At 50.5% G+C, this 27836-nt stretch overlaps 1 protein-coding gene across 1 annotated transcript in view; it reads right to left on the bottom strand.

Annotated features, from left to right (window-relative positions):
* The window catches only part of LOC129619531 (uncharacterized), a 261602-nt gene extending 245956 nt beyond the window's left edge, over positions 1-15646 (bottom strand). The window contains exons 1-2 of the mRNA XM_055534723.1: positions 15465-15646; positions 13320-13374 (exon numbers count right to left, since the gene is read on the bottom strand). Coding sequence (XP_055390698.1) covers positions 13320-13374; positions 15465-15646 — 237 coding nt within the window. The remainder of the gene's footprint in view (positions 1-13319; positions 13375-15464) is intronic.
* Positions 15647-27836: the final 12190 nt, after the last annotated feature.

Here is a 27836-nt window from a genome sequence, read left to right on the forward strand (position 1 = left end):
CTGGAGTGGGTTGCCATTTCCTCCTCCCATGCATGAAAGTGAAAAGTGAACGTGAAGTCGCTCAGTGGTGTCCGACTCTTAGCGACCCCATGGACTGCAGCCTACCAGGCTCCCCCGTCCATGGGATTTTCCACGCAAGAGTACTGGAGTGGGGTGCCATTGCCTTCTCCCATATCTATGCACAAGCCTGCCTAAATAATTGACTTCTAGCTAGCTTTGGGATGCCAATGACCATCCACCCTTACCAGGCAACAGAGAAGAGAAAACACTTACCACAGGAGGTCCTGGTAAGGAACAAGGAACTAACAAGCTCCCACCAACCAGGATTCTGCAGAGGTCAACAAGAGGTCAGGAAGAGATGGCAGACTGCAGTCCAGAGGTCCTAGCGACTTCCATCTTGCAGCAGAGACCCAGCATAGTCCAAACGAATTCAATGTTGCAACAAATCAATAAACAAATAAAAGGACAGAAGTTCTTTGCACACATGACTGAGATTAGGGGTGAGGCAGTACATGTATGTGCCCGGAAAATCCTAAAGTATAAGAAAGGAAAGAAATTAAAGACAACTATCAAGCTGTCCAAACTGATAAAAACGAATGATTACACAGTGTTCTCTGTATACATTAGCAGATAATAATCTGAAAAGGAAATTAAAAAAATTCCCTTTCAATAATGTCAACATGAATACCACACTTTGCCATGGATGTAATGACGATGACAAGACCGGCACGCTGGAACTTATACACCCTGGCTGAAAACTATCCTGAATACATGGACAGATATTCCATAACGATGGAAAGACTTAGGATGGCAATCCCATGGAATGCATCTTCAATCTGAAATGAAGATTCGATATGAGTTGATCGCTCAGAGCTTTTGTGCCATCAACTGTTATTAAAGTATAAAAGAGATAGAGAAAGCTGCTGACTTAGACTTGAGGCGGGGTGTACGCCCTGCTGGGCTCTAGCCAGATATTCTACAGGCACTAGCAGTCAGCTCAGGAAAGAAAGGCACTGTCTCAGGGAATGGCACCAGGCCCCTCCCCCACGACATGCCTTGAGGTCACATTGGCAGCAGGTGAGTCCTCCGGGGCCAAAAACTGATTGACATGAATCTTGAAGAAAGGCAGTATTCCAGGCAACTATATCATTTCCTTAACATAGATGAGGAGAACAAGGTAGGGGGAAAACATACTGTTTTGTTCAAGTCGTTTCTGAGCCTATTGGGGGAACCGACCTGAAGCCAGAGTCCAGCGGAAATCCATAGGATATGTACATCGCTTAAGACAAACATTTCCTTAGGAACAAAGGCATTGCTTAGCTCAAGGTTTGTCTGCGAAATGCTTACACATCAGGAGATGGCTCCGAGTTGGGTTTCCACACACAAGAACATGCATGCAAAGGACAAGCCTGCACAGCCCATCTGCCCCCCTCCCCCACAGCCAGCAGCATTTCCAAGTGACCTCCTAAGGCCTTCCCCAAACTACAGGGGCACCTCTGGGTTTCCTGTTTCCCTCACTTCGAACACTTTTCTTAAAAAAAAAAAAAAAATCCCGCACACTTCTTGATAGAATGCCACAGTGGAAGGAAAACAGGCCTTCAATATTGAAACCTCCCTGTGCCAAACACTTGGAGCTTGGTTTGGTTTTGTTTTGTGTTGAATTACACCACCACATAATTTAAACTGGTTACAAGTTCTAATCATTCAGTTCCAAAATACCAAACTTTTATTGCACAAGGTCCCCTTGAAAAGGCCCACGCAGCAGGACAGCCACAGATTCGGCCATGAAAGGGCAGCAAGATGCCCTCCCCCCTTCTTTGCTGCCTGGGCGGCCACCAGGGTTTGAAATCCATGCACCCTACTAAGTTTCTAGGGTGCAATTCGTGGACCCTTCCCTTTCCCATCCCAGCAGGTGCTCCAGGGCCCGCTGGCCTACAAAGTGCCAGAAGCAGGGCTGGGCCAGCCAGCCAAGATTCAGGGTTCTGTCCCTTGGACTTCCAGCGGACCCTAGGCTGCTTGGGAAACCCGCGCAGACTCGGAGATTTTTCAGCAGAGGGGTGGAGCGGTAAAGGCCTTGACCCCAAAGGCGAGGCCTTTCTGCGACCGCCAGGTGGGGGAGCTCCGAGAATGTGCCAACAGAGGGCGGAATACGTGGTTCCCTGCTCCACGCAGTCCCAGTGCCCTGACCCGTGGTCCGCACCCCTCCGCTGCGCCCACTGGATGCCGATCCTTGGGGACCCAGGAGCGCACGAAATGGGCGTGCCCAGCCGCAATGGCGACCCCCGAGAGCACAACTGGGAAGCCCTCCCCCACCCCCGCCAGGAGCCGACCCCAGCCGAGACCGGACCCCGCCCCTGCCGCGCTCCCGTTGCCTTCCCAGCCGCAGTGGGGACCCCGGAGAACACAACTGAGACCGCCCCCCACCCCCTCCCGACCGGAACCCCGACCCACGCCGCCAGGGTTCGCCCCACTCCTGGCGCGGCGCGCTGCTCACCTTCACCGGGGGCTCCCGGTGAGCCCCGCCCCCACACCCGGTTCCAGGAGAGGCTCTGGCTACTGCCGCCAGTTCAAACACGAGGACAATACATCCACCCCAGAGGGACAATCCAAGCTGTCTATGATTTAGGGATCAAACGAGGACTACAGAAAGGCAAGGTGACCTGACCTAGGAGGGCCATGAGAGTCTATAGAACCAGACAAAGTTGGTTAGCAAGGAAACTTTTTTCCTTGGAACCGGGAAAGCTGGTTCTTTGCATATGCAATGACCAACAATTAGCTTGTTACCCAAGCCTGCCTCGCTGCCACCCCCACCCCCACCTCCACCCCCATCCCCCACTCCCCAGGAGACCGGCTCAAAGAAATATTTTAAATCTCAGGCGGAAAACTGGAAGATGTCTTGTCTGTCTCTCTGGATTTAGGTATGTGTCAGTGTGAGCCTTGTGGTTTTTGATAATATTGCTCAAGTTCTGAGTTCTGATTTCAATGGTCTCAAGACAAGGCAGCGCTTCCAAATCAAACTGCTGGAAATACAAGAAAACATTGACCTAAATGAACGTCAGAGTCCCGTGAACTGGGAACTAGTCAATATGAAATATCTAGTATTTTTGGTTTTGCTCCTCCACTATAGACATGTCTAAGAGTCAACAACATTAAGCACAACATGTTCATAGTGCCTAGGTTTCCTTTGAGGTAAAAATTGCTCTATTGTTATATCTGTCACAAGCCTGTCAGCAAGAAAGGACCTGGAAACGACAACATCAAAAGCAAAAAAACGTAAATGTGATATGAGCTTTTAGACAAACTCTTAACAATGATTATACTCTAAAATATCTGCCTCTCATAGTCTTGACGGAAGGCAGAGGAGAAGGGGACGACAGAGGACAAAATGGTTGGATGGCATCACTGACCTGATGGAGATGAGTTTGAGCAAGCCCCTGGAGTTGGTGACGGACACGGAAGCCTGGCATCCTGCAGGCCACCGGGTCCCAAAGAGTCAGACACGACTGAGCAACTGAACTGAACTGAACTGAAAAACGTTTCTCCAGGTGTTTTGGTTCCCCGAGTTTCTATCCTTGTGCTAAACTAAGTGACGACAGTGTATTTCATAGCTAGGTCATTTCCAAAGAAATGAAAGTTCTGAAACACTCACGACTTGAACGGACCTCCCTTTTACACAGAAACAAAAGAGATTTTTGACTCTCCATGAATAGTGTCTGGCACCTTCCTGACATGTTAAATGTAAGAAAGCAATTGTTTTGTTTTGTTCTCTTCTGTTCTTGTTGGTGGGGGGTGGCGCGCTATATCGAATGCCAGTATAAAAGTCAGTTCTTGGTTGCTGAAGGGAAATGTATGACTTGTTATTACAAGAAGGTATGTGGAATGCAATGGCACTTGAGGAAGGAAAACGAAGTAGTTCTGTCTTACAGGTGGCAGTTTCAGGATGGCAGAAGCAAAGGAATGGGTACAGAATGGGATAAGGAGGTGGTAGGGAAAGTGGACCCCCAGAAAAGAGTTCTGTGCCTAGCACAAGTTTTCTTGAGATGTGGAACTGCCTTTGCTAATGGAGTTTCAGTTTCTTTACCTCTTAAGTGATCTCTTCTAGGTGGACCTAGAACAGAAATCTTTGGTTAGCTTTGGCTACGTGGAGAAGTAGTGTTTCACGGTGACATATGTGATCCTACCTGACTGTTCTCAACCCTTTTGATATCGATGCACTGCTTCTGCTGCTGCTGCTGCTGCCGCCGCCGCCGCCGCCGCTAAGTCGTTTCAGTCGTGTCCGACTCTGTGCGACCCCGTAGACGGCAGCCCACCAGGCCCCGCAGTCCCTGGGGTTCTCTAGGCAAGAACACTGGAGTGGGTTGCCATTTCCTCCTCCCATGCATGAAAGTGAAAAGTGAACGTGAAGTCGCTCAGTGGTGTCCGACTCTTAGCGACCCCATGGACTGCAGCCTACCAGGCTCCCCCGTCCATGGGATTTTCCACGCAAGAGTACTGGAGTGGGGTGCCATTGCCTTCTCCCATATCTATGCACAAGCCTGCCTAAATAATTGACTTCTAGCTAGCTTTGGGATGCCAATGACCATCCACCCTTACCAGGCAACAGAGAAGAGAAAACACTTACCACAGGAGGTCCTGGTAAGGAACAAGGAACTAACAAGCTCCCACCAACCAGGATTCTGCAGAGGTCAACAAGAGGTCAGGAAGAGATGGCAGACTGCAGTCCAGAGGTCCTAGCGACTTCCATCTTGCAGCAGAGACCCAGCATAGTCCAAACGAATTCAATGTTGCAACAAATCAATAAACAAATAAAAGGACAGAAGTTCTTTGCACACATGACTGAGATTAGGGGTGAGGCAGTACATGTATGTGCCCGGAAAATCCTAAAGTATAAGAAAGGAAAGAAATTAAAGACAACTATCAAGCTGTCCAAACTGATAAAAACGAATGATTACACAGTGTTCTCTGTATACATTAGCAGATAATAATCTGAAAAGGAAATTAAAAAAATTCCCTTTCAATAATGTCAACATGAATACCACACTTTGCCATGGATGTAATGACGATGACAAGACCGGCACGCTGGAACTTATACACCCTGGCTGAAAACTATCCTGAATACATGGACAGATATTCCATAACGATGGAAAGACTTAGGATGGCAATCCCATGGAATGCATCTTCAATCTGAAATGAAGATTCGATATGAGTTGATCGCTCAGAGCTTTTGTGCCATCAACTGTTATTAAAGTATAAAAGAGATAGAGAAAGCTGCTGACTTAGACTTGAGGCGGGGTGTACGCCCTGCTGGGCTCTAGCCAGATATTCTACAGGCACTAGCAGTCAGCTCAGGAAAGAAAGGCACTGTCTCAGGGAATGGCACCAGGCCCCTCCCCCACGACATGCCTTGAGGTCACATTGGCAGCAGGTGAGTCCTCCGGGGCCAAAAACTGATTGACATGAATCTTGAAGAAAGGCAGTATTCCAGGCAACTATATCATTTCCTTAACATAGATGAGGAGAACAAGGTAGGGGGAAAACATACTGTTTTGTTCAAGTCGTTTCTGAGCCTATTGGGGGAACCGACCTGAAGCCAGAGTCCAGCGGAAATCCATAGGATATGTACATCGCTTAAGACAAACATTTCCTTAGGAACAAAGGCATCGCTTAGCTCAAGGTTTGTCTGCGAAATGCTTACACATCAGGAGATGGCTCCGAGTTGGGTTTCCACACACAAGAACATGCATGCAAAGGACAAGCCTGCACAGCCCATCTGCCCCCCTCCCCCACAGCCAGCAGCATTTCCAAGTGACCTCCTAAGGCCTTCCCCAAACTACAGGGGCACCTCTGGGTTTCCTGTTTCCCTCACTTCGAACACTTTTCTTAAAAAAAAAAAAAAATCCCGCACACTTCTTGATAGAATGCCACAGTGGAAGGAAAACAGGCCTTCAATATTGAAACCTCCCTGTGCCAAACACTTGGAGCTTGGTTTGGTTTTGTTTTGTGTTGAATTACACCACCACATAATTTAAACTGGTTACAAGTTCTAATCATTCAGTTCCAAAATACCAAACTTTTATTGCACAAGGTCCCCTTGAAAAGGCCCACGCAGCAGGACAGCCACAGATTCGGCCATGAAAGGGCAGCAAGATGCCCTCCCCCCTTCTTTGCTGCCTGGGCGGCCACCAGGGTTTGAAATCCATGCACCCTACTAAGTTTCTAGGGTGCAATTCGTGGACCCTTCCCTTTCCCATCCCAGCAGGTGCTCCAGGGCCCGCTGGCCTACAAAGGGCCAGAAGCAGGGCTGGGCCAGCCAGCCAAGATTCAGGGTTCTGTCCCTTGGACTTCCAGCGGACCCTAGGCTGCTTGGGAAACCCGCGCAGACTCGGAGATTTTTCAGCAGAGGGGTGGAGCGGTAAAGGCCTTGACCCCAAAGGCGAGGCCTTTCTGCGACCGCCAGGTGGGGGAGCTCCGAGAATGTGCCAACAGAGGGCGGAATACGTGGTTCCCTGCTCCACGCAGTCCCAGTGCCCTGACCCGTGGTCCGCACCCCTCCGCTGCGCCCACTGGATGCCGATCCTTGGGGACCCAGGAGCGCACGAAATGGGCGTGCCCAGCCGCAATGGCGACCCCCGAGAGCACAACTGGGAAGCCCTCCCCCACCCCCGCCAGGAGCCGACCCCAGCCGAGACCGGACCCCGCCCCTGCCGCGCTCCCGTTGCCTTCCCAGCCGCAGTGGGGACCCCGGAGAACACAACTGAGACCGCCCCCCACCCCCTCCCGACCGGAACCCCGACCCACGCCGCCAGGGTTCGCCCCACTCCTGGCGCGGCGCGCTGCTCACCTTCACCGGGGGCTCCCGGTGAGCCCCGCCCCCACGCCCGGTTCCAGGAGAGGCTCTGGCTACTGCCGCCAGTTCAAACACGAGGACAATACATCCACCCCACAGGGACAATCCAAGCTGTCTATGATTTAGGGATCAAACGAGGACTACAGAAAGGCAAGGTGACCTGACCTAGGAGGGCCATGAGAGTCTATAGAACCAGACAAAGTTGGTTAGCAAGGAAACTTTTTTCCTTGGAACCGGGAAAGCTGGTTCTTTGCATATGCAATGACCAACAATTAGCTTGTTACCCAAGCCTGCCTCGCTGCCACCCCCACCCCCACCTCCACCCCCATCCCCCACTCCCCAGGAGACCGGCTCAAAGAAATATTTTAAATCTCAGGCGGAAAACTGGAAGATGTCTTGTCTGTCTCTCTGGATTTAGGTATGTGTCAGTGTGAGCCTTGTGGTTTTTGATAATATTGCTCAAGTTCTGAGTTCTGATTTCAATGGTCTCAAGACAAGGCAGCGCTTCCAAATCAAACTGCTGGAAATACAAGAAAACATTGACCTAAATGAACGTCAGAGTCCCGTGAACTGGGAACTAGTCAATATGAAATATCTAGTATTTTTGGTTTTGCTCCTCCACTATAGACATGTCTAAGAGTCAACAACATTAAGCACAACATGTTCATAGTGCCTAGGTTTCCTTTGAGGTAAAAATTGCTCTATTGTTATATCTGTCACAAGCCTGTCAGCAAGAAAGGACCTGGAAACGACAACATCAAAAGCAAAAAAACGTAAATGTGATAGGAGCTTTTAGACAAACTCTTAACAATGATTATACTCTAAAATATCTGCCTCTCATAGTCTTGACTGAAGGCAGAGGAGAAGGGGACGACAGAGGACAAAATGGTTGGATGGCATCACTGACCTGATGGAGATGAGTTTGAGCAAGCCCCTGGAGTTGGTGACGGACACGGAAGCCTGGCATCCTGCAGGCCACCGGGTCCCAAAGAGTCAGACACGACTGAGCAACTGAACTGAACTGAACTGAAAAACGTTTCTCCAGGTGTTTTGGTTCCCCGAGTTTCTATCCTTGTGCTAAACTAAGTGACGACAGTGTATTTCATAGCTAGGTCATTTCCAAAGAAATGAAAGTTCTGAAACACTCACGACTTGAACGGACCTCCCTTTTACACAGAAACAAAAGAGATTTTTGACTCTCCATGAATAGTGTCTGGCACCTTCCTGACATGTTAAATGTAAGAAAGCAATTGTTTTGTTTTGTTCTCTTCTGTTCTTGTTGGTGGGGGGTGGCGCGCTATATCGAATGCCAGTATAAAAGTCAGTTCTTGGTTGCTGAAGGGAAATGTATGACTTGTTATTACAAGAAGGTATGTGGAATGCAATGGCACTTGAGGAAGGAAAACGAAGTAGTTCTGTCTTACAGGTGGCAGTTTCAGGATGGCAGAAGCAAAGGAATGGGTACAGAATGGGATAAGGAGGTGGTAGGGAAAGTGGACCCCCAGAAAAGAGTTCTGTGCCTAGCACAAGTTTTCTTGAGATGTGGAACTGCCTTTGCTAATGGAGTTTCAGTTTCTTTACCTCTTAAGTGATCTCTTCTAGGTGGACCTAGAACAGAAATCTTTGGTTAGCTTTGGCTACGTGGAGAAGTAGTGTTTCACGGTGACATATGTGATCCTACCTGACTGTTCTCAACCCTTTTGATATCGATGCACTGCTTCTGCTGCTGCTGCTGCTGCCGCCGCCGCCGCCGCCGCCGCTAAGTCGTTTCAGTCGTGTCCGACTCTGTGCGACCCCGTAGACGGCAGCCCACCAGGCCCCGCAGTCCCTGGGGTTCTCTAGGCAAGAACACTGGAGTGGGTTGCCATTTCCTCCTCCCATGCATGAAAGTGAAAAGTGAACGTGAAGTCGCTCAGTGGTGTCCGACTCTTAGCGACCCCATGGACTGCAGCCTACCAGGCTCCCCCGTCCATGGGATTTTCCACGCAAGAGTACTGGAGTGGGGTGCCATTGCCTTCTCCCATATCTATGCACAAGCCTGCCTAAATAATTGACTTCTAGCTAGCTTTGGGATGCCAATGACCATCCACCCTTACCAGGCAACAGAGAAGAGAAAACACTTACCACAGGAGGTCCTGGTAAGGAACAAGGAACTAACAAGCTCCCACCAACCAGGATTCTGCAGAGGTCAACAAGAGGTCAGGAAGAGATGGCAGACTGCAGTCCAGAGGTCCTAGCGACTTCCATCTTGCAGCAGAGACCCAGCATAGTCCAAACGAATTCAATGTTGCAACAAATCAATAAACAAATAAAAGGACAGAAGTTCTTTGCACACATGACTGAGATTAGGGGTGAGGCAGTACATGTATGTGCCCGGAAAATCCTAAAGTATAAGAAAGGAAAGAAATTAAAGACAACTATCAAGCTCTCCAAACTGATAAAAACGAATGATTACACAGTGTTCTCTGTATACATTAGCAGATAATAATCTGAAAAGGAAATTAAAAAAATTCCCTTTCAATAATGTCAACATGAATACCACACTTTGCCATGGATGTAATGACGATGACAAGACCGGCACGCTGGAACTTATACACCCTGGCTGAAAACTATCCTGAATACATGGACAGATATTCCATAACGATGGAAAGACTTAGGATGGCAATCCCATGGAATGCATCTTCAATCTGAAATGAAGATTCGATATGAGTTGATCGCTCAGAGCTTTTGTGCCATCAACTGTTATTAAAGTATAAAAGAGATAGAGAAAGCTGCTGACTTAGACTTGAGGCGGGGTGTACGCCCTGCTGGGCTCTAGCCAGATATTCTACAGGCACTAGCAGTCAGCTCAGGAAAGAAAGGCACTGTCTCAGGGAATGGCACCAGGCCCCTCCCCCACGACATGCCTTGAGGTCACATTGGCAGCAGGTGAGTCCTCCGGGGCCAAAAACTGATTGACATGAATCTTGAAGAAAGGCAGTATTCCAGGCAACTATATCATTTCCTTAACATAGATGAGGAGAACAAGGTAGGGGGAAAACATACTGTTTTGTTCAAGTCGTTTCTGAGCCTATTGGGGGAACCGACCTGAAGCCAGAGTCCAGCGGAAATCCATAGGATATGTACATCGCTTAAGACAAACATTTCCTTAGGAACAAAGGCATCGCTTAGCTCAAGGTTTGTCTGCGAAATGCTTACACATCAGGAGATGGCTCCGAGTTGGGTTTCCACACACAAGAACATGCATGCAAAGGACAAGCCTGCACAGCCCATCTGCCCCCCTCCCCCACAGCCAGCAGCATTTCCAAGTGACCTCCTAAGGCCTTCCCCTAACTACAGGGGCACCTCTGGGTTTCCTGTTTCCCTCACTTCGAACACTTTTCTTAAAAAAAAAAAAAAATCCCGCACACTTCTTGATAGAATGCCACAGTGGAAGGAAAACAGGCCTTCAATATTGAAACCTCCCTGTGCCAAACACTTGGAGCTTGGTTTGGTTTGGTTTTGTGTTGAATTACACCACCACATAATTTAAACTGGTTACAAGTTCTAATCATTCAGTTCCAAAATACCAAACTTTTATTGCACAAGGTCCCCTTGAAAAGGCCCACGCAGCAGGACAGCCACAGATTCGGCCATGAAAGGGCAGCAAGATGCCCTCCCCCCTTCTTTGCTGCCTGGGCGGCCACCAGGGTTTGAAATCCATGCACCCTACTAAGTTTCTAGGGTGCAATTCGTGGACCCTTCCCTTTCCCATCCCAGCAGGTGCTCCAGGGCCCGCTGGCCTACAAAGTGCCAGAAGCAGGGCTGGGCCAGCCAGCCAAGATTCAGGGTTCTGTCCCTTGGACTTCCAGCGGACCCTAGGCTGCTTGGGAAACCCGCGCAGACTCGGAGATTTTTCAGCAGAGGGGTGGAGCGGTAAAGGCCTTGACCCCAAAGGCGAGGCCTTTCTGCGACCGCCAGGTGGGGGAGCTCCGAGAATGTGCCAACAGAGGGCGGAATACGTGGTTCCCTGCTCCACGCAGTCCCAGTGCCCTGACCCGTGGTCCGCACCCCTCCGCTGCGCCCACTGGATGCCGATCCTTGGGGACCCAGGAGCGCACGAAATGGGCGTGCCCAGCCGCAATGGCGACCCCCGAGAGCACAACTGGGAAGCCCTCCCCCACCCCCGCCAGGAGCCGACCCCAGCCGAGACCGGACCCCGCCCCTGCCGCGCTCCCGTTGCCTTCCCAGCCGCAGTGGGGACCCCGGAGAACACAACTGAGACCGCCCCCCACCCCCTCCCGACCGGAACCCCGACCCACGCCGCCAGGGTTCGCCCCACTCCTGGCGCGGCGCGCTGCTCACCTTCACCGGGGGCTCCCGGTGAGCCCCGCCCCCACGCCCGGTTCCAGGAGAGGCTCTGGCTACTGCCGCCAGTTCAAACACGAGGACAATACATCCGCCCCACAGGGACAATCCAAGCTGTCTATGATTTAGGGATCAAACGAGGACTACAGAAAGGCAAGGTGACCTGACCTAGGAGGGCCATGAGAGTCTATAGAACCAGACAAAGTTGGTTAGCAAGGAAACTTTTTTCCTTGGAACCGGGAAAGCTGGTTCTTTGCATATGCAATGACCAACAATTAGCTTGTTACCCAAGCCTGCCTCGCTGCCACCCCCACCCCCACCCCCATCCCCATCCCCCACTCCCCAGGAGACCGGCTCAAAGAAATATTTTAAATCTCAGGCGGAAAACTGGAAGATGTCTTGTCTGTCTCTCTGGATTTAGGTATGTGTCAGTGTGAGCCTTGTGGTTTTTGATAATATTGCTCAAGTTCTGAGTTCTGATTTCAATGGTCTCAAGACAAGGCAGCGCTTCCAAATCAAACTGCTGGAAATACAAGAAAACATTGACCTAAATGAACGTCAGAGTCCCGTGAACTGGGAACTAGTCAATATGAAATATCTAGTATTTTTGGTTTTGCTCCTCCACTATAGACATGTCTAAGAGTCAACAACATTAAGCACAACATGTTCATAGTGCCTAGGTTTCCTTTGAGGTAAAAATTGCTCTATTGTTATATCTGTCACAAGCCTGTCAGCAAGAAAGGACCTGGAAACGACAACATCAAAAGAAAAAAACGTAAATGTGATATGAGCTTTTAGACAAATTCTTAACAATGATTATACTCTAAAATATCTGCCTCTCATAGTCTTGACTGAAGGCAGAGGAGAAGGGGACGACAGAGGATAAAATGGTTGGATGGCATCACTGACCTGATGGAGATGTGTTTGAGCAAGCCCCTGGACTTGGTGACGGACACGGAAGCCTGGCATCCTGCAGGCCACCGGGTCCCAAAGAGTCAGACACGACTGAGCAACTGAACTGAACTGAACTGAAAAACGTTTCTCCAGGTGTTTTGGTTCCCCGAGTTTCTATCCTTGTGCTAAACTAAGTGACGACAGTGTATTTCATAGCTAGGTCATTTCCAAAGAAATGAAAGTTCTGAAACACTCACGACTTGAACGGACCTCCCTTTTACACAGAAACAAAAGAGATTTTTGACTCTCCATGAATCTTGTCTGGCACCATCCTGACATGTTAAATGTAAGAAAGCAATTGTTTTGTTTTGTTTTGTTCTATTCTTGGGGGTGGGGGAAGGGAGTGCGCTATATCGAACGCCAATATAAAAGTCAGTTCTTGGTTGCTGAAGTGAAATGTATGACTTGTTTTTATAAGAAGGTATGTGGAATGCATTGACACTTGAGGAAGGAAAACGAAGTAGTTCTGTCTTACAGGTGGAAGTTTCAGGATGGGAGAAGCAAAGGAATGGGTACAGAATGGGATAAGGAGGTTGTAGCGAAAGTGGACCCCCAGAAAAGGGTTCTGTGCCTAGCAGAAGTTTTCTTGAGATGTGGAACTGCCTTTGCTAATGGAGTTTCAGTTTCTTTACCTCTTAAGTGATGTCTTCTAGGTTGACCTAGAACAGAAATCTTTGGTTAGCTTTGGCTAAGTGGAGAAGTAGTGTTTCACGGTGACATATGTGATCCTACCTGACTGTTCGCAACCCTTTTGATATCGATGCACTGCTTCTGCTACTGCTGCTGCTGCTGCCGCCGCAGCCGCTGCTAATTCGTTTCAGTCGTGTCCGACTCTGTGCGACCTCGTAGACGGCAGCCCACCAGGTCCCGCAGTCCCTGGGTTTCTCTAGGCAAGAACACTGGAGTGGGTTGCCATTTCCTCCTCCCATGCATGAAAGTGAAAATGAACGTGAAGTCGCTCAGTGGTGTCCGACTCTTAGCGACCCCATGGACTGCAGCCTACCAGGCTCCTCTGTCCGTGGGATTTTCCACGCAAGAGTACTGGAGTGGGGTGCCATTGCCTTCTCCCATATCTATGCACAAGCCTGCCTAAATAATTGACTTCTAGCTAGCTTTGGGATGCCAATGACCATCCACCCTTACCAGGCAACAGAGAAGAGAAAACACTTACCACAGGAGGTCCTGGTAAGCAACAAGGAACTAACAAGCTCCCTCCAAGCAGGATTCTGCAGAGGTCAACAAGAGGTCAGTAAGAGATGGCAGACTGCAGTCCAGAGGTCCTAGCGACTTCCATCTTGCAGCAGAGACCCAGCATAGTCCAAACGAATTCAATGTTGCAAAAAATAAGGACAGAAGTCTTTGAGCACATGACTGAGTTTAGGGGTGAGGTAGTACATGTATGTGCCTGCAAAATCTTAAATATGAGAAAGGAAAGAAATTAAAGAAACTATCAAGCTGTCCAAACTGATAAAAGCGAATGATTACACAGTTTTCTCTGTATACATTAGCAGATAATAATCTGAAAAGGAATTTAAAAAAATTCCCTTTCAATAATGTCAACATGAATACAACACTTTGCCATGTATTAACGATGATGACAAGACTGGCACACTGGAAATTATACACCCTGGCTGAAAACTATCCTGAATACATGGACAGATATTCCATAATGATGGAAAGACTTAAGATGGCAATCACATGGAATGCATCTTCAATCTGAAATAAATATTCGATATGGTTTGATCGCTCAGAGCTTTTGTGTCATCAATTGTTATTAAAGTATAAAAGAGATAGAGAAAGCTGCTGACTTAGTCTTGAGGCTGGATGTACACCCTGCTGGGTTCTAGCCAGGTATTCTACAGGCACTAGCAGTCAGCTAAGGAAAGAAAGGCACTGTCTCAGGTAATTGCAGCAGGCCCCTCCCCCACGATATGCCTTGAGATAACATTGGCAGCAGGTGAGTCATCCCGGGCCAAAATTTGATAGACCTGAATCTTGAAGAAAGGCAGTATTCAAGGCAAATATATCATTTCCTTAATATAGATAAGGAGAACAAGCTAGGAGGAAAACATACTGTTTTTTTCAAGTTGCTTCTGAGCCTTTTGGGGGAACCGACCTGAAGCCAGAGTCTAGCGGAAATACATAGGATATTTATATCACTTAAGACAAACATTTCCTCAGGAAAAAAAAAGCATTGCTTAGCTCAAGGTTTGTCTGCGAAATGCTTACACATCAGGAGATGGCTCGAGCTGGGTTTCCACACACAAGAACATGCATGCAAAGGACAAGCCTGCACAGCCAATCTGCCCCACCCCACAGCAAGCAGCATTTCCAAGTGACCTCCTTAGGCCTTCCCCAAACTACAGGGGCACCTCTGGGTTTCCTGTTTCCCTCACTTCAAACACTTTTCTTAAAAAAAAAAAAAATATCCCGCACACTTCTTGATAAATGCCACAGTGGAAGGAAAAAGGCCTTCAATATTAGGAACTCCATTGGAAAAACACTTGTAGCTTGGTTTTGTTTTAATTACACCACCACATAATTTAAACTTTTTACACGTTCTAATTATTCAGTTCCAAAACACCAAACTTTTCTTCCACAGGGTCCCCATGAAAAGGCCCACGCAGCAGGACAGCCACAGATTCTGACATGAAAGGGCAGCAAGGTACCCTCCCCCCTTCTTTGCTGCCTGGGCGGCCACCAGGGTTTGAAATCCATGCACCCTACTAAGTTTCTAGGGTGCAATCCGTGGACCCTTCGCTTTCCCATCCCAGTAGGTGCTCAAGGGCCCGCTGGCCTACAAAGTGCCAGAAGCAGGGCTGGGCCAGCCGGCCAGAGTTCAGGGTTCTGTCCCTTGGACTTGCAGCGGACACTAGGCTGCTTGGGAAACCCGCGCAGACTCGGAGATTTTTCAGCAAAGGGGTGGAGCGGTAAAGGCCTTGACCCCAAAGGCGAGGCCTTTCTGCGACCGCCAGGTTGGGGAGCTCCGAGAATGTACCAACAGACGGCGGAATACGTGGTTCCCTGCTCCACGCAGTCCCAGTGCCCTTACCAGTGGTCCGCAGCCCTGCGCTGCACCCACGGGATGGCGATCCTTGGGGACCCAGGAGCAGACGAAATGGGTGTTCCCAGCCTCAGTGGAGACCCCTGAGAGCACAACTGGGAAGCCCTCCCCATCCCCGCCAAGAGCCAATCCCGCCACAACCGGACCCCCTCCCCTCGCGCCAGGGTTCGCCCCGCCCCTGCAGCGCTCCGGGCGCGTTCCTAGCCGCAGTGGCGACCCCCGGGAGCACAACTGGGACCGACCCCCACCTACAGCCATCGTAATCTCCACCCGCGCAGCCGGAGTTTACCCCGCCCCGGTGCGGTCCCGGCGCGTTTCCAGCCGCAGTGGCCACTTCCGAGAGCACTACTGGGACTGCTTCCCACCCCATCCCGACCGGAAAACGGCCCCGCGCCGCCCGGTTTCGCCCCGCCCCTGCCTCGCTCCCGGTACATTTCCAGCCGCAGTGGGGACCCCGGAGAGCACAACTGGGACCGCTTCCCACCCCCTCCCGACCGGAAACCCGCCCCGCGCCGCCCTGTTTCGCCCCGCCCCTGCCACGCTCCCGGTACCTTACCAATTTCTAGCGTTCACGCCCGGATAGGAGCAGGATGTAGGAGTGTGGGAGATGTGTCTGGAGCCTGACAGCCTCAGCTGCGCTCTGGCCTGCCCTTTGGACCTAGGAGCCAGGCCAACTTGCAGAGGGCTTATTGCCCTATTGTATGTAAACTACCAAGGCCTACCGCAAGGAGAGCTCTGTCGGAGGGAAGGGAAGTGCCCCAGGCTGCGTTCCCAAGCTGTTGCTAGGCAACCCAGACTCAGCGCTAAACGGAGGGAATCAGGGTCCTAGTGCCCCAGTCTTGGGGAGGGAGCTCCACAGCCAGAGTGTTCCTCCGTTTGTGCCCAGAAAGCGCCTGCCAGACTGGGCTTCCCTGGAGCTCTGTTGCAGAGCAGAGACGTGTGGATGTGTTTTGGGGCCTTGACTTGTGCGTTTGGGCTCCCTAGCACAGCCCCAGCGTAGGGGAACCAGCCCCTTAGCAAAGAGCTCCAGGCAGTGCTTTGTGCCCAGGCCTGGATGCCCAGTCCCAGCACGCGAGAGAGATGAGTTAGGCCGTTGGCGGGTTCTTGCAAGCCTGTATTGGAAAGGACCGAATGAGCTTCACACCGGCGGAGCTGCAGATCTGTGCCCAGGCGCGATAGGACAGAGCCCCTGTCGGGATGCTGCTCTGCCTGAGCGAGCCTCGCCAAGCCCTTCCCAGCTTCTAGCTTTCACGCAGGGGAAGGAACAGACTGCGGAAGTGGGGGAGACGTGACTGGCGGGCGCCTCACTGGCCTCAGCTCCGCTCTTCCCTTCCCTTTGCACCTATGATCCATGCCTCCTTGCAGAGGGCTTAGGTCCCGAAGGAGAGCTCTGTCAGAGGGAAGGGAAGCGCCCCAGGCTGCATTCCCAGCTGTTGCTTAGCCGCCCAGACTCAGCGCTGCACAGGGGGAATCAGGCTCTCTGTGCCCCTATGTTGGGCATGCAGCTTCACACACAGGTGTGTCTCCGTAGGAATCAAGAAAGTTCCTGACAGAGTGAGGTTCACTAGAGCTATACTAAAGAGCAAAGACTTGTCCATGTGGTCTTGCCTTCTCCTGTGCGTTTGGGTCTCCGGGCTCGCCCCCAGCTCCGTGGAAACAACCCCTGAGAAAATATCTTCAAGATCTGCTTTTCCCAGTGTCTGGGAACTGGGGTTCGTAGGAGGAGAGAAAAGCACGCCTCCATCGGGAACGAAAGGCAGCCAACCTGCCTGTGATTTGAAGCCTCTATTTGGAAGGAATGGGTTAGCTTCTCCTAAAGGAGACCTCCAGATCTGCTCAGAAGTCGGTAATTCCAGAGGCAGGGTGCTGGTTCCTGATTGCCCTTTGCTAGCCTTGCAAAGACATTCCTAGGTTCTAGAGTTATTTTCCATGAAGGAGCAGGCTTCGGGAATGTGTCAGACGGGACTGGCTCCTTATTGGCCTCAGCTCAGCTATTGCCTTTCCATTCAAACTAGGACAAGGGCCTACTTTATGAAGGGTAAGGGTCTTCTTCTTTGCCAACTGCCAAGGGCTACAGCAATGAGACCTCTGTCAAGGCGAGGGAAGCCTAAGAGGATGGATTCTCAAGCAGGTGCTTTGCCACAAAGCATCAGCACCCCACGGAGAGAATCAAGCTCCCTGTGCCCCAATGTTGGGAGTGTAGCTTCACACACAGAGTTGTCTCTATAGGAGCCAAGAATGTTCCTGAGAGATTAGGTTCACTAAACCTCTCCTACAGAGCATAGACCTGTCCATGTGGTTTTGCCTTCCCCTGTGAGTTGGGTCCCCGAGGTCCGCCACACATCCGGGGATACTGTGCCTGAGAAAAGATCTCCAGGAACCGCTTCACTGAGGCTGGGAAACGCTGTTCACAGGAAGTAAGGCAAGCGAATCTCCTGCAGAGAAAAAGAGGCCTTACTGTCCCTGGAGGAGCAGGCTGCCAGAGTGTGTGAAACCTGACTGCTGCCTTACTGGCCTCAGCTCCGCCATTGCCTGTTCATCCGAGCTAGGACCCAGGCCTACTTGGAGAAGCGTTTGGGTGCGGATTTCTACAAAGTGCCAAGGGCTATAGCAGTGAGAATTCTCTCAGCGGTAAGGGAGAGCATTGTATGGATTCTCAAGCTGTTTTCTGAACGACAGCATCAAAATGAACAGAGAGAATCAGGCTCTCTGTCCCCCTATGTTAGGTATGCAGCTTCACACACAGAGGTGTCTCTATAGGAGCCAAGAATGCTCCTGAGAGATGAGGTTCACTAGAGGTCTGCTGCAGAGCATAGACGTCTCCATGTGGTCTTGCCTTCCCCTGTGGCTTTGGGTCTCCGGGCTCGGCCCCAGCTCCGTGGAAACAACCCCTGAGAAAATATCTTCAAGATCTACTTTTCCCAGAGGCTGGGAACTGGGGTTCATAGGAGGAGAGAAAAGCAAGCCTCCTTCGGGCACGAAAGGCAGCCAACCTGCCTGTGTTTTGAAGCCTCTATTTGGAAGGAATGGGTTAGCTTCTCCTAAAGGAAACCTCCAGATCTGCTCAGAAGTCGGTAATTCCAGAGGCAGGGTGCTGGTTCCTGACTGCCCTTTGCCAGCCTTGCAAAGACATCCCTAGATTCTAGAGTTATATTCCATGAAGGAGCAGGCATCGGGAATGTGTCAGACGGGACTGGCTCCTTATTGGCCTCAGCTCAGCTATTTCCTTTCCATTCAAACTAGGACAAGGGCCTACTTTATGAAGGGTAAGGGTCTTCTTCTTTGCCAACTGCCAAGGGCTACAGCAATGAGACCTCTATCAAGGCGAGGGAAGCCTAAGAGGATGGATTCTCAAGCAGGTGCTTTACTACAAAGCATCAGCACCCCACGGAGAGAATCAAGCTCCCTGTGCCCCAATGTTGGGAGTGTAGCTTCACACACAGAGTTGTCTCTATAGGAGCCAAGAATGTTCCTGAGAGATTAGGTTCACTAAACCTCTCCTACAGAGCATAGACCTGTCCATGTGGTTTTGCCTTCCCCTGTGAGTTGGGTCCCCGAGGTCCGCCACACATCCGGGGAAACTGTGCCTGAGAAAAGATCTCCAGGAACCGCTTCGCTGAGGCTGGGAAACGCTGTTCACAGGAAGTAAGGCAAGCGAATCTCCTGCAGAGAAAAAGAGGCCTTACAGTCCCTGGAGGAGCAGGCTGCCAGAGTGTGTGAAACCTGACTGCTGCCTTACTGGCCTCAGCTCCGCCATTGCCTGTTCATCCGAGCTAGGACCCAGGCCTACTTGGAGAAGCGTTTGGGTGCCGATTTCTACAAAGTGCCAAGGGCTATAGCAGTGAGAATTCTCTCAGCGGTAAGGGAGAGCATTATGTGGATTCTCAAGCTGTTTTCTGAATGACAGCGTCAAAATGAAGAGAGAGAATCAGGCTCTCTGTGCCCCTATGTTAGTTACGCAGCTTCACACACAGAGGTGTCTCTATAGGAGCCAAGAATGTTCCTGAGAGATGAGGTTCACTAGAGGTTTGCTACAGAGCATAGACCTGTCCATATGGTTTTGCCTTGCCCTGTGAGTTGGGTCCCCGAGGTCCGCCCCAGCTCAGGGAAAGGAGCCCCTGAGAAAAGATCTCCTGGGACCGCTATTCCCCCAGGCTGGCAAACGCAGTTCACAGGAGGTAATGCAAGAGAGCCTCCTGCAGGGCACAACAGGCCTTACTGTCCCTGGACGATCAGGCTGCAAGAGTGTGTGAGACCTGACTGGTGCCTTACTGACCTCAGCTCCGCCATTGCATGTTCCTCCGAACTAGGACCCAGGCCTACTAGGAGAAGGGTTTGGGTATGGATTTCTAAATACTGCCAAGGGGTATAGCAATGAGAACTGTGTCACGGGTAAGGAAGGGCATTGTATGGATTTTCAAGCTGTTGTTTGAACGACAGCTTCAAAGCTGCACAGATAGAATCAGACTCTGTGTCTCCATGTTCGGTACACAGCTTCACAGACAGGGGTGTCTCCATAGGAAACAAGAACGTTCCTGACAGAGTGAGGTTCACTAGAGCTCTCCTAGAGAGCAAAGACTTGTCCATGTGGTTTTTCTTCCCCTGTGCGTTTGGGGCTCCAGGCTCGGCCCCAGCTCCGTGGAAACAAACCCTGAGAAAAGATCTTCAAGATCCGCTTTTCCCAGAGGCTGGGATGTGGGGTTCATAGGAGGCGGGAAAAGCAGGTCTCCTTCAGACAGCAAGAGGCAGCCAAGCGGCCTGCGTTTGGAAGCCCCTATTTGGAAGAATGGGTTAGCTTCTCCCAAAGGAGACCTCCAGATCTGCTCAGAAGTCGGTAATTCCAGAGGCAGTGTGCAGGGTCCTGACTGCCCTTTGCCAGACTTGCAAAGACATTCCTAGATTCTACCGTTATCTTCCTGAAGAAGCAGGCTTCAGGAATATGTCAGACTTGACTGGCGCCTTATTGGCCTCAGCTCAGCTATTGCCTTTCCATTCAAACTAGGACAAGGCCCTATTTTATGAAGGGTAAGGGTCTTCTTCTTTCCAAACTGCCGAGGGCTACAGCAATGAGACCTCCGTAAATGCGAGGGAAGTGTAAGCGGATGGATTCTCAAGAACGTTCTTTGCCACCAAGCATCAGCACCCCACGGAGAGAATCAGGCTCCATTTGCCCCTATGTGGGGGTGTGTAGCTTCACACACAGTGGTGTCTCTACAGGAGCCAAGAATGTTCCTGAGAGATGAGGTTCACAAGAGCTCTCCTACAGAGTGCTCACCTATCCATGTGGTTTCGCCTTCCCCTGTGAGTTGGGTCCCCGAGGTCCGCCCCAGCTCCGGGAAAACAGCCCCTCAGGAAAGATCTCCAGGAACAGCTTTTCGCCCAGGCTGGGAAAAGCTGTTCACAGGAAGTAAGGCAAGTGAGCCTCCTGCAGAGAAAAAGAAGCCTTACTGTCCCTGGAGGAGCAGGCTGCCAGAGTGTGTGAAAACTGACTGGTGCCATACTGGTCTCAGCTCCGCCATTGCTTGTTCCTCCGAACTGGGACTCAGGCCTACTTGGAGAAGGGTTTAGGTGCAGATTTCTACAAACTGCCAAGGGCTACTGCAATGAGAACTCTCTCAGAGGTAAGAGCGAGAATTGTATGGATTCTCAAGCTGTTTTCTGAACGACAGCATTAAACCTTCACAGAGAGAATCAGGCTCTCTGCCGCCATGTTGGGTACGCAGTTTCACACACAGAGGTGTGCCCATAGGAGCCAAGAACGTTCGTCAAAGACTGAGGTTCACTAGAGCTCTCTTAGAGAGCAAAGACTTGTTCATGTGGTTTTGCCTTCCCCTGTACGTGTGGGTCTCCGGGCACAACCCCAGCTCCGTGGAAACAACCCCTGAGCAAAGATCTCCAAGATCTGCTTTTCCCCCATGCTGGGAACCAGGGATCATAGGAGGCAGGAAAAGCAAGCCTCCTTCGGGCAAGAAGAGGCAGCCAACCGGCCTGTGTTTGGAAGCCTATATTTGCAAGGAATGGGTTAGCTTCTCCAGAACGAGACCTCCAGATCTGCTCAGAAGATAGATATTCCAGAGGCAGGGTCGAGGTTCCTGACTGCCCTTTGCCAGCCTTGCAAAGACATTCCTAGATTCTAGCGTTATTTTCCATGAAGGAGCAGGCATCGGGAATATGTCAGAGTTGATGGGTGCCTTACTGGCCTCAGCTCAGCTATTGCCTTTCCTTTCAAACTAGGATCAGGGCTTACTTGGTAAAGGGTAAGGGTCTGCTGCTTTCCAAACTGCCAAGAGACACAGCAATGAGACCTCTGTCAAGGCGAGGGAAGCGTAAGCGGATGGCTTCTCAAACAGGTGCTTTGCCACAAAGCATCAGCACCCCACGGAGAGAATCAGGCTCCCTGTGCCCCTATGTTCGGTGTGTAGCTTTACACACAGAGGTGTCTCTGTACGAGCCAGGAATGTTCCTAAGAGATGGGACTCACTAACGTCTCCTACAGAGCATAGACCTGTCCATGTGGTTTTGCCTTCCCCTGTGAGATGGGTCCCCGAGGTCCACCCCAGCTCTGGGGATAGAGCCCCCGAGAAAAGATCTCCAGGAACCGCTTTTCGCCCAGGCTGGGAAACGCAGTTCACAGGAGGCAAGGCAAGCGAGCCTCCTGCAAGGAAAAAGAGGCCTTACTGTCCCTGGAGGAGCAGGCTGCCAGAGTGTGTGACACCTGACTGGTGCCTTATTTGCCTCAGCTCCGCCATTGCATGGCCATCCAAACCAGGACCCAGGCCTACTTGGAGAAGGGTTTGGGTGCGGATTTGTAAAAACTGCCAAGGGCTACAGCAATGAGAACTCTCTCAGAGGTAAGGGAGAGCATTGTATGGATTCTCAAGCTGTTGTTTGAACGACAGCTTCAAAGCTGCAAAGAGAGAATCAGGCTCTGTGTGCCCCCTTGTTGGGTACGCAGCTTCACACACAGAGGTATCCCCTTAGAATCCAAGACTTTCCTCACATACTGAGGTTAACTAGAGTTCTCCTACAGAGCAAAGACTTGTCCATGTGGTTTTGCCTTCCTCTGTGCGTGTGGGTCTCCAGGCTCGGCTCCAACTCAGTTGAAATAGCCCCTGAAAAAAGATCTCCAAGAACCACTTTTCCCACAGGCGGGAAGCAGAGTTCACAGGAAGCGGAACAAGCAAGCCTCCTTCGGGCAAGTAGAGGCAGCCAACTAGCCTGTGTTTGGAAGCCTCTATTTGGAAGGAATGGGTTAGCTTCTCCTAAAGGAGACCTCCAGATCTGCTCAGAAGTCAGTAATTCCAGAGGCAGGGTGCTGGTTCCTGACTGCCCTTTGCCAGCCTTGCAAAGACATTCCCAGATTGTAGAGTTATTTTCCATGAAGGTGCAGGCTACGGGAGTATGTCAGACTTGACAGGCGCCTTATTGGCCTCAGCTCAGCTATTACCTTTCCATTCAAACTAGGACAAAGGCCTACTTTATGAAGGGTAAGGGTCTTCTTCTTTCCAAACTGCCAAGGGCTACAGCAATGAGACCTCTGTCAAGGCGAGGGAAGCCTAGGTGGACGGATTCTCAAGCAGGTGCTTTGCCACAAAGCCTCAGCACCTCAGGGAGAGAATCAGGCTCCATTTGCCCCTATGTTGGGTGTGTAGCTTTACACACAGAGGTGTCTCTATAGGAGCCCAGAATGTTCCTGAGAGATGAGGTTCACTAGAGCTCTCCTACAGAGCATAGACCTGTCCATGTGGTTTTGCCTTCCCCTGTGAGTTGGGTCCTCGTGGTCCTCCCCAGCTCCGGGGAAGGAGCCCCTGAGAAAAGATCTCCAGGGACCACTTTTCCCCCAGGTTGGGAAACGCAGCTCACAGGAGGCAAGTCAAGTGAGCCTCCTGCAGGGAAAAAGAGGCCTTACTGTCCCTGGACGATCAGGCTGCCAGAGTGTGTGACACCTGACTGGTGCCTTATGGCCTCAGCTTCGCCATTGCATGTTCCTCCGAACTAGGACCCAGGACTACTAGGAGAAGGGTTTGGGTGCAGATTTCTAAAAACTGCCAAGGGCTACAGGAATGAGAACTCTGTCACGGGTAAGGAAGAGCATTGTATGGATTTTCAAGGTGTTTTTTGAACGACAGCTTTAAAGCTACACAGAGAGAATCAGGCTCTCTGTGCCCCCATGTTGGGTACGCAGCTTCGCACACAGGGGTGTCTCCATATGAATCAAGAATGTTCCTGACAGACTGAGGTTCACTAGAGCTCTCCTAGAGAGCAAAGACTTGTCCATGTAGTTTTTCTTCCCCTGTGCGATTGGGTCTCCGGGCTTAGCCCCAGCTCCGTGGAAACAACCCCTGAGAAAAGATCTTCAAGATCCGCTTTTCCCAGAGCCTGGGAAGCTGGGTTCATAGGAGGCAGGAAAAGCAAGCCTCCTTCGGGCACGAAGTGGCAGCCTACCGGCCTGTTTTTGGAAGTCTCAATATGGAAGGAATGAGTTAGAGTCTCCTAAAGGAGACCTCCAGATCTGCTCAGAAATCGGTAATTCCAGAGGCAGGGTGCAGGCTCCTGACTTCCCTTTGCCAGCCTTGCAGAGACATTCCTAGATTCCAGCGTTATTTTCCATGAAGGAGCAGGCTTCGGGAATATATCAGACTTGACTGGCGCCTTATTGGCCTCAGCTCAGCTCTTGCGTTTCCTTTCAAACTAGGACAAGGGCCCACTTTATGAAGGGTAAGGGTCCTCTTCTTTCCAAACTGCCAAGGGCCACAGCAATGAGACCTCTGTGAAGGCAAGGGAAGCCTAAGTGGATGGATTCTCAAGCAGGTGCTTTGCCACAAAGCATCAGCACCCCAAGGAAAGAATCTGGCTCCATTTGCCCCTATGTTGGGTGTGTAGCTACACACACAGAGGTGTCTCGATAGGAGCCAAGAATGTTCCTGAGAGAGGAGGTTCACTAGAGATCTCCTACAGAGCATAGACCTGTCCATTTGGTTTTGCCTTCCCCTGTGAGTTGGGTCCCCGAGGTCCGCCCCAACTCCGGGGAAACAGCCCCTGAGAAAACATCTCCAGGATCAGCTTTCTGCCCAGGCTGGGAAATGCTGTTCACAGGAAGTAAGGCAAGCGAGCCTCCTGTAGGGAAATAGAGGCCTTACTGTCCCTGGAGGAGCAGGCTGCCAGAGTGTGTGACACCTGACTGGTGCCTTACTGGCCTCAGCTCCGCCATTGCATGTTCATCTGAACTTGAACCCAGGCCTACTTGGAGAAGTGTTTGTGTGCCGATTTCCAGAACCTGCCAAGGGCTACAGCAATGATAACTCTCTCAGTGGTAAGGGAGAGCATTCTATGGATTTTCAATTTGTTGTTTGAACGACAGCGTCAAAGCTGCACAGAGAGAATCAGGTCTCTGTGTCTCTATGTTGGCTATGCAGCTTCCCACACAGAGATGTCCCCGTTGGAGCCAAGAACATTCCCCATAGACTGAGGTTCACTAGAGCACTCCTAGAGAGCAAAGACTTGTCCATGCGGTTTTCCCTTCCCCTGTGCGTGTGGGTCTCCGGGATCGGCCCCTGCTCCGTGGAAACAGCCTCTGGGAAAAGATCTCCAAGAACCTCTTATCCCCCAGGCTGGGAAGCGGAGTTCGCAGGAGGTGGGATAAGCAAGCTTCCTTCGGCAAGAAGAGACAGCCAACCGGCCTGTGTTTGGAAGCCTATATTTGCAAGGAATGGGTTAGTTTCTCCTGACCGAGACCGCCAGATGTGCTGAGAAGATAGAAATTCCAGAGGCAGGGTCGAGGTTCCTGACTGCCCTTTGCCAGCCTTGCAAAGACATTCCCAGATTCTAGCGTTATTTTCCTTGAAGGAGCAGGCATCGGGAATATGTCAGACTTGACTGGCGCCTTACTGGCCTCAGCTCAGCTATTGCCTTTCCATTCAAACTAGGACAAGGGCCTACTTGGTGAAAGGTAAGGGTCTGCTTCTTTCCAAACTGCCAAGGACTACAGCAATGAGACCTCTGTCAAGGTGAGGGAAGCCTATGCGGATGGATTCTTAGCAGGTGCTTTGCCACAAAGCATCAGCACCCCACGGAGAGAATCAGACTCCCTTTGCCACTATGTTGGGTGTGTAGCTTCATGCACAGAGGTGTCTCTGTAGAAGCCAAGAATGTTCCTGAGAGATGAGGTTCACTAGAGCTCTCCTACAGAGCACAGACCTGTCCATGTGGTTTTGCCTTCCCCTGTGAGTTGGGCCCTTGAGGTCCGACCCAGCTCCAGGGAAACAGCCCCTGAGAAAAGATCTCCAGGAACAGCTTTTCGCCCAGGCTGGGAAACGCAGTTCACAGGAGGCAAGGCAAGCGAGCCTCCTGCAGGGAAAAAGAGGCCTTACTGCTCCTGGACGATCAGGCTGCAAGAGTGTGTGAGACCTCACTTGTGCCTTACTGGCCTCAGCTCCGCCATTGCCTGTTGTTCCGAGCTAGGACCCAGGACTACTCGGAGAAGGGTTAGGGTGCGGATTTCTACAAACTGTCAAGGACGACAGCAATGAGAATTCTCTTAGCGGTAAGGGAGAGCATTGTATGGATTCTCAAGCTGTTGTTTGAATGACAGTTTCAAAGCTACACAGAGAGAATCAGGCTCTCTGTTCCCCTATTTTGGCTGTGCAGCTTCACACTCAGAATTTGACTCTGTTGGAGCCAGAAATATTCCTGAAAGACTTAGGCTCACCAAAGCTGTCCTCCAGAGCAAAGACATTGGATGTGGTTTTGCCTTCCCTTGTCAGTATGGGACCCCTAGCTTGGCCCCAGCTCCGGGGATACAGCCTCTGAAAAAAAATCTTCCAAGAAGCGATTTTCCTCCAGGCTGTTAAGCGGAATTCGCAGTTTGCAAGTTAAGGAAGCCTGCTTCGTGGAAGAGCAAGCAGCCAACTGGCCCTGTGTTAGGAAGCCTGTATTTGGAAGGAATGGGTTAGCTTCTACAGCGGGAGAACCTCAGATCTGCTCAGGGGACTGAAATACTAGAGTCAGGGTCGAGGTTCTCCCCTGTCCTTTGGGCTCCTTGCAAAGACATTCCTAGCTTCTAGCGTTAGTGTCCCTGTAGTAGCAGGCTGCGGGAGCGTGTGATAAATGACTGCCTCGTTCCTGTCCTCAGCTCCGCTATTGACTTTCTATTCGAACTAGAACCCAGGCCTACTTTGAGAGGGGTTAGGGTCCAGTGTTTCCAAACTGCCAAGGGCTACGGCAATGCGAGCTCTGTCAGAGGTAAGAAAAGAGCAATTGGTTGGATTCTTCAGCTGCTGCGTGGCTGCACAGCTTCTGCGCTGCATGGAGAGCATGAGGCTCCTTGTGGCCCTATTTTGGGTATGCAGCAACACACACACAGAGTGTCTGTGTTCGCTTATGTACAGGCTTATGTACACTAGAGCTCACCTACAGAGCAAAGACATGTGGATGTGGTTTTGCCTTTCCCTATGAGTTTGGGTCTCTTACCTCGGCCCCAGCCCCGGGGAAACAGCCCCTGAGAAAATACTTACAATAAGTGTTTTGTCCATCAGCTGGAAAGCGAAGTTCACAGAATGCGTGTAAATGAAGCCTCCCTTGTGGAAGGAGAGGCAGCCAACTGGTGTGTGTTTGCAAGCATGTATTTGGAAGGAACGGGTTAGCTTCTACAATGGGAGACGTCCAGATCTACTCAGAGGACCGAAACTCAGAGTCAGGGCTGAGCATCTCGCATGTCATCTGTGAACCATGTAATGACATTCCTAGGTTATAGTGGCATTGCCCATGAAGGAGCAGGCTGCGGCACTGTGTCAGACATGTTTGGGCGCATTACTCTGGTCAGCTCCACTATTTCCTTTCATGTACATTTTGGTCTCTAGGCCCGGTATCAAGGGGTGCACACAGGGTGTTTTCTCGCAGGATCCAAGAATGTTCCAGACAGTCCTAGGCTCACTAGCTGTTGCTAGGTCGCACATTATGCTATACTTATTGTTAACAGTAAAAATACTATTGGAGCTCTAATTATTTTTTTTCTTTTTACTTGCAATGCTAGTGATAGAACCAAAGGCTGCTATCTATATCAAACAAGAGAAACGTAAAGGAAACTAAACAATTTTATGGAATCACATTGCCGTGGTCCTATACAGTAAACTAGAAATTCAAGGGACATGATTTTTCTGAATGCAGGAGACTCCAGTTTCATTCCTGGGTCCGGAAGATTCCCTGGAGAAGGCACAAGCTACCACTCCAGTATTCTGGCCTAGAGAATGCCATGGGCTGTATAGTCCATGGGGTCACAGAGTCAGGCACCACTGAGCCACTTTCACTTTCACATGCGGATATTATATAAAAAAATGTGGTAACAGATCTAGAACCTTTGGCAAGCTAACGAATGAGTAATCTAAATATGGATAATCAACTTTGTCCTGCATGGTGATTACTGTCTGGTATTTGCTTTGAGAGCAGTTGAACTCCTCATTATTAAAGAGAAATAATCCTTTCCTCTCTGAATCATTTGTGGACCATTCAGTTGGGTGTGGTGAATAAAATACTTAAGGATCTACTACATAAAAATGCAATAGTCAAAGCACAATATTTTTTCGCTCCGTTTCTCAAAGGATGGAAGATTTTGTATTTGCCCTGATT

Source organism: Bubalus kerabau, chromosome 9, assembly GCF_029407905.1.
Source record: "Bubalus kerabau isolate K-KA32 ecotype Philippines breed swamp buffalo chromosome 9, PCC_UOA_SB_1v2, whole genome shotgun sequence".
Taxonomy (NCBI): Eukaryota; Metazoa; Chordata; class Mammalia; order Artiodactyla; family Bovidae; genus Bubalus; species Bubalus kerabau.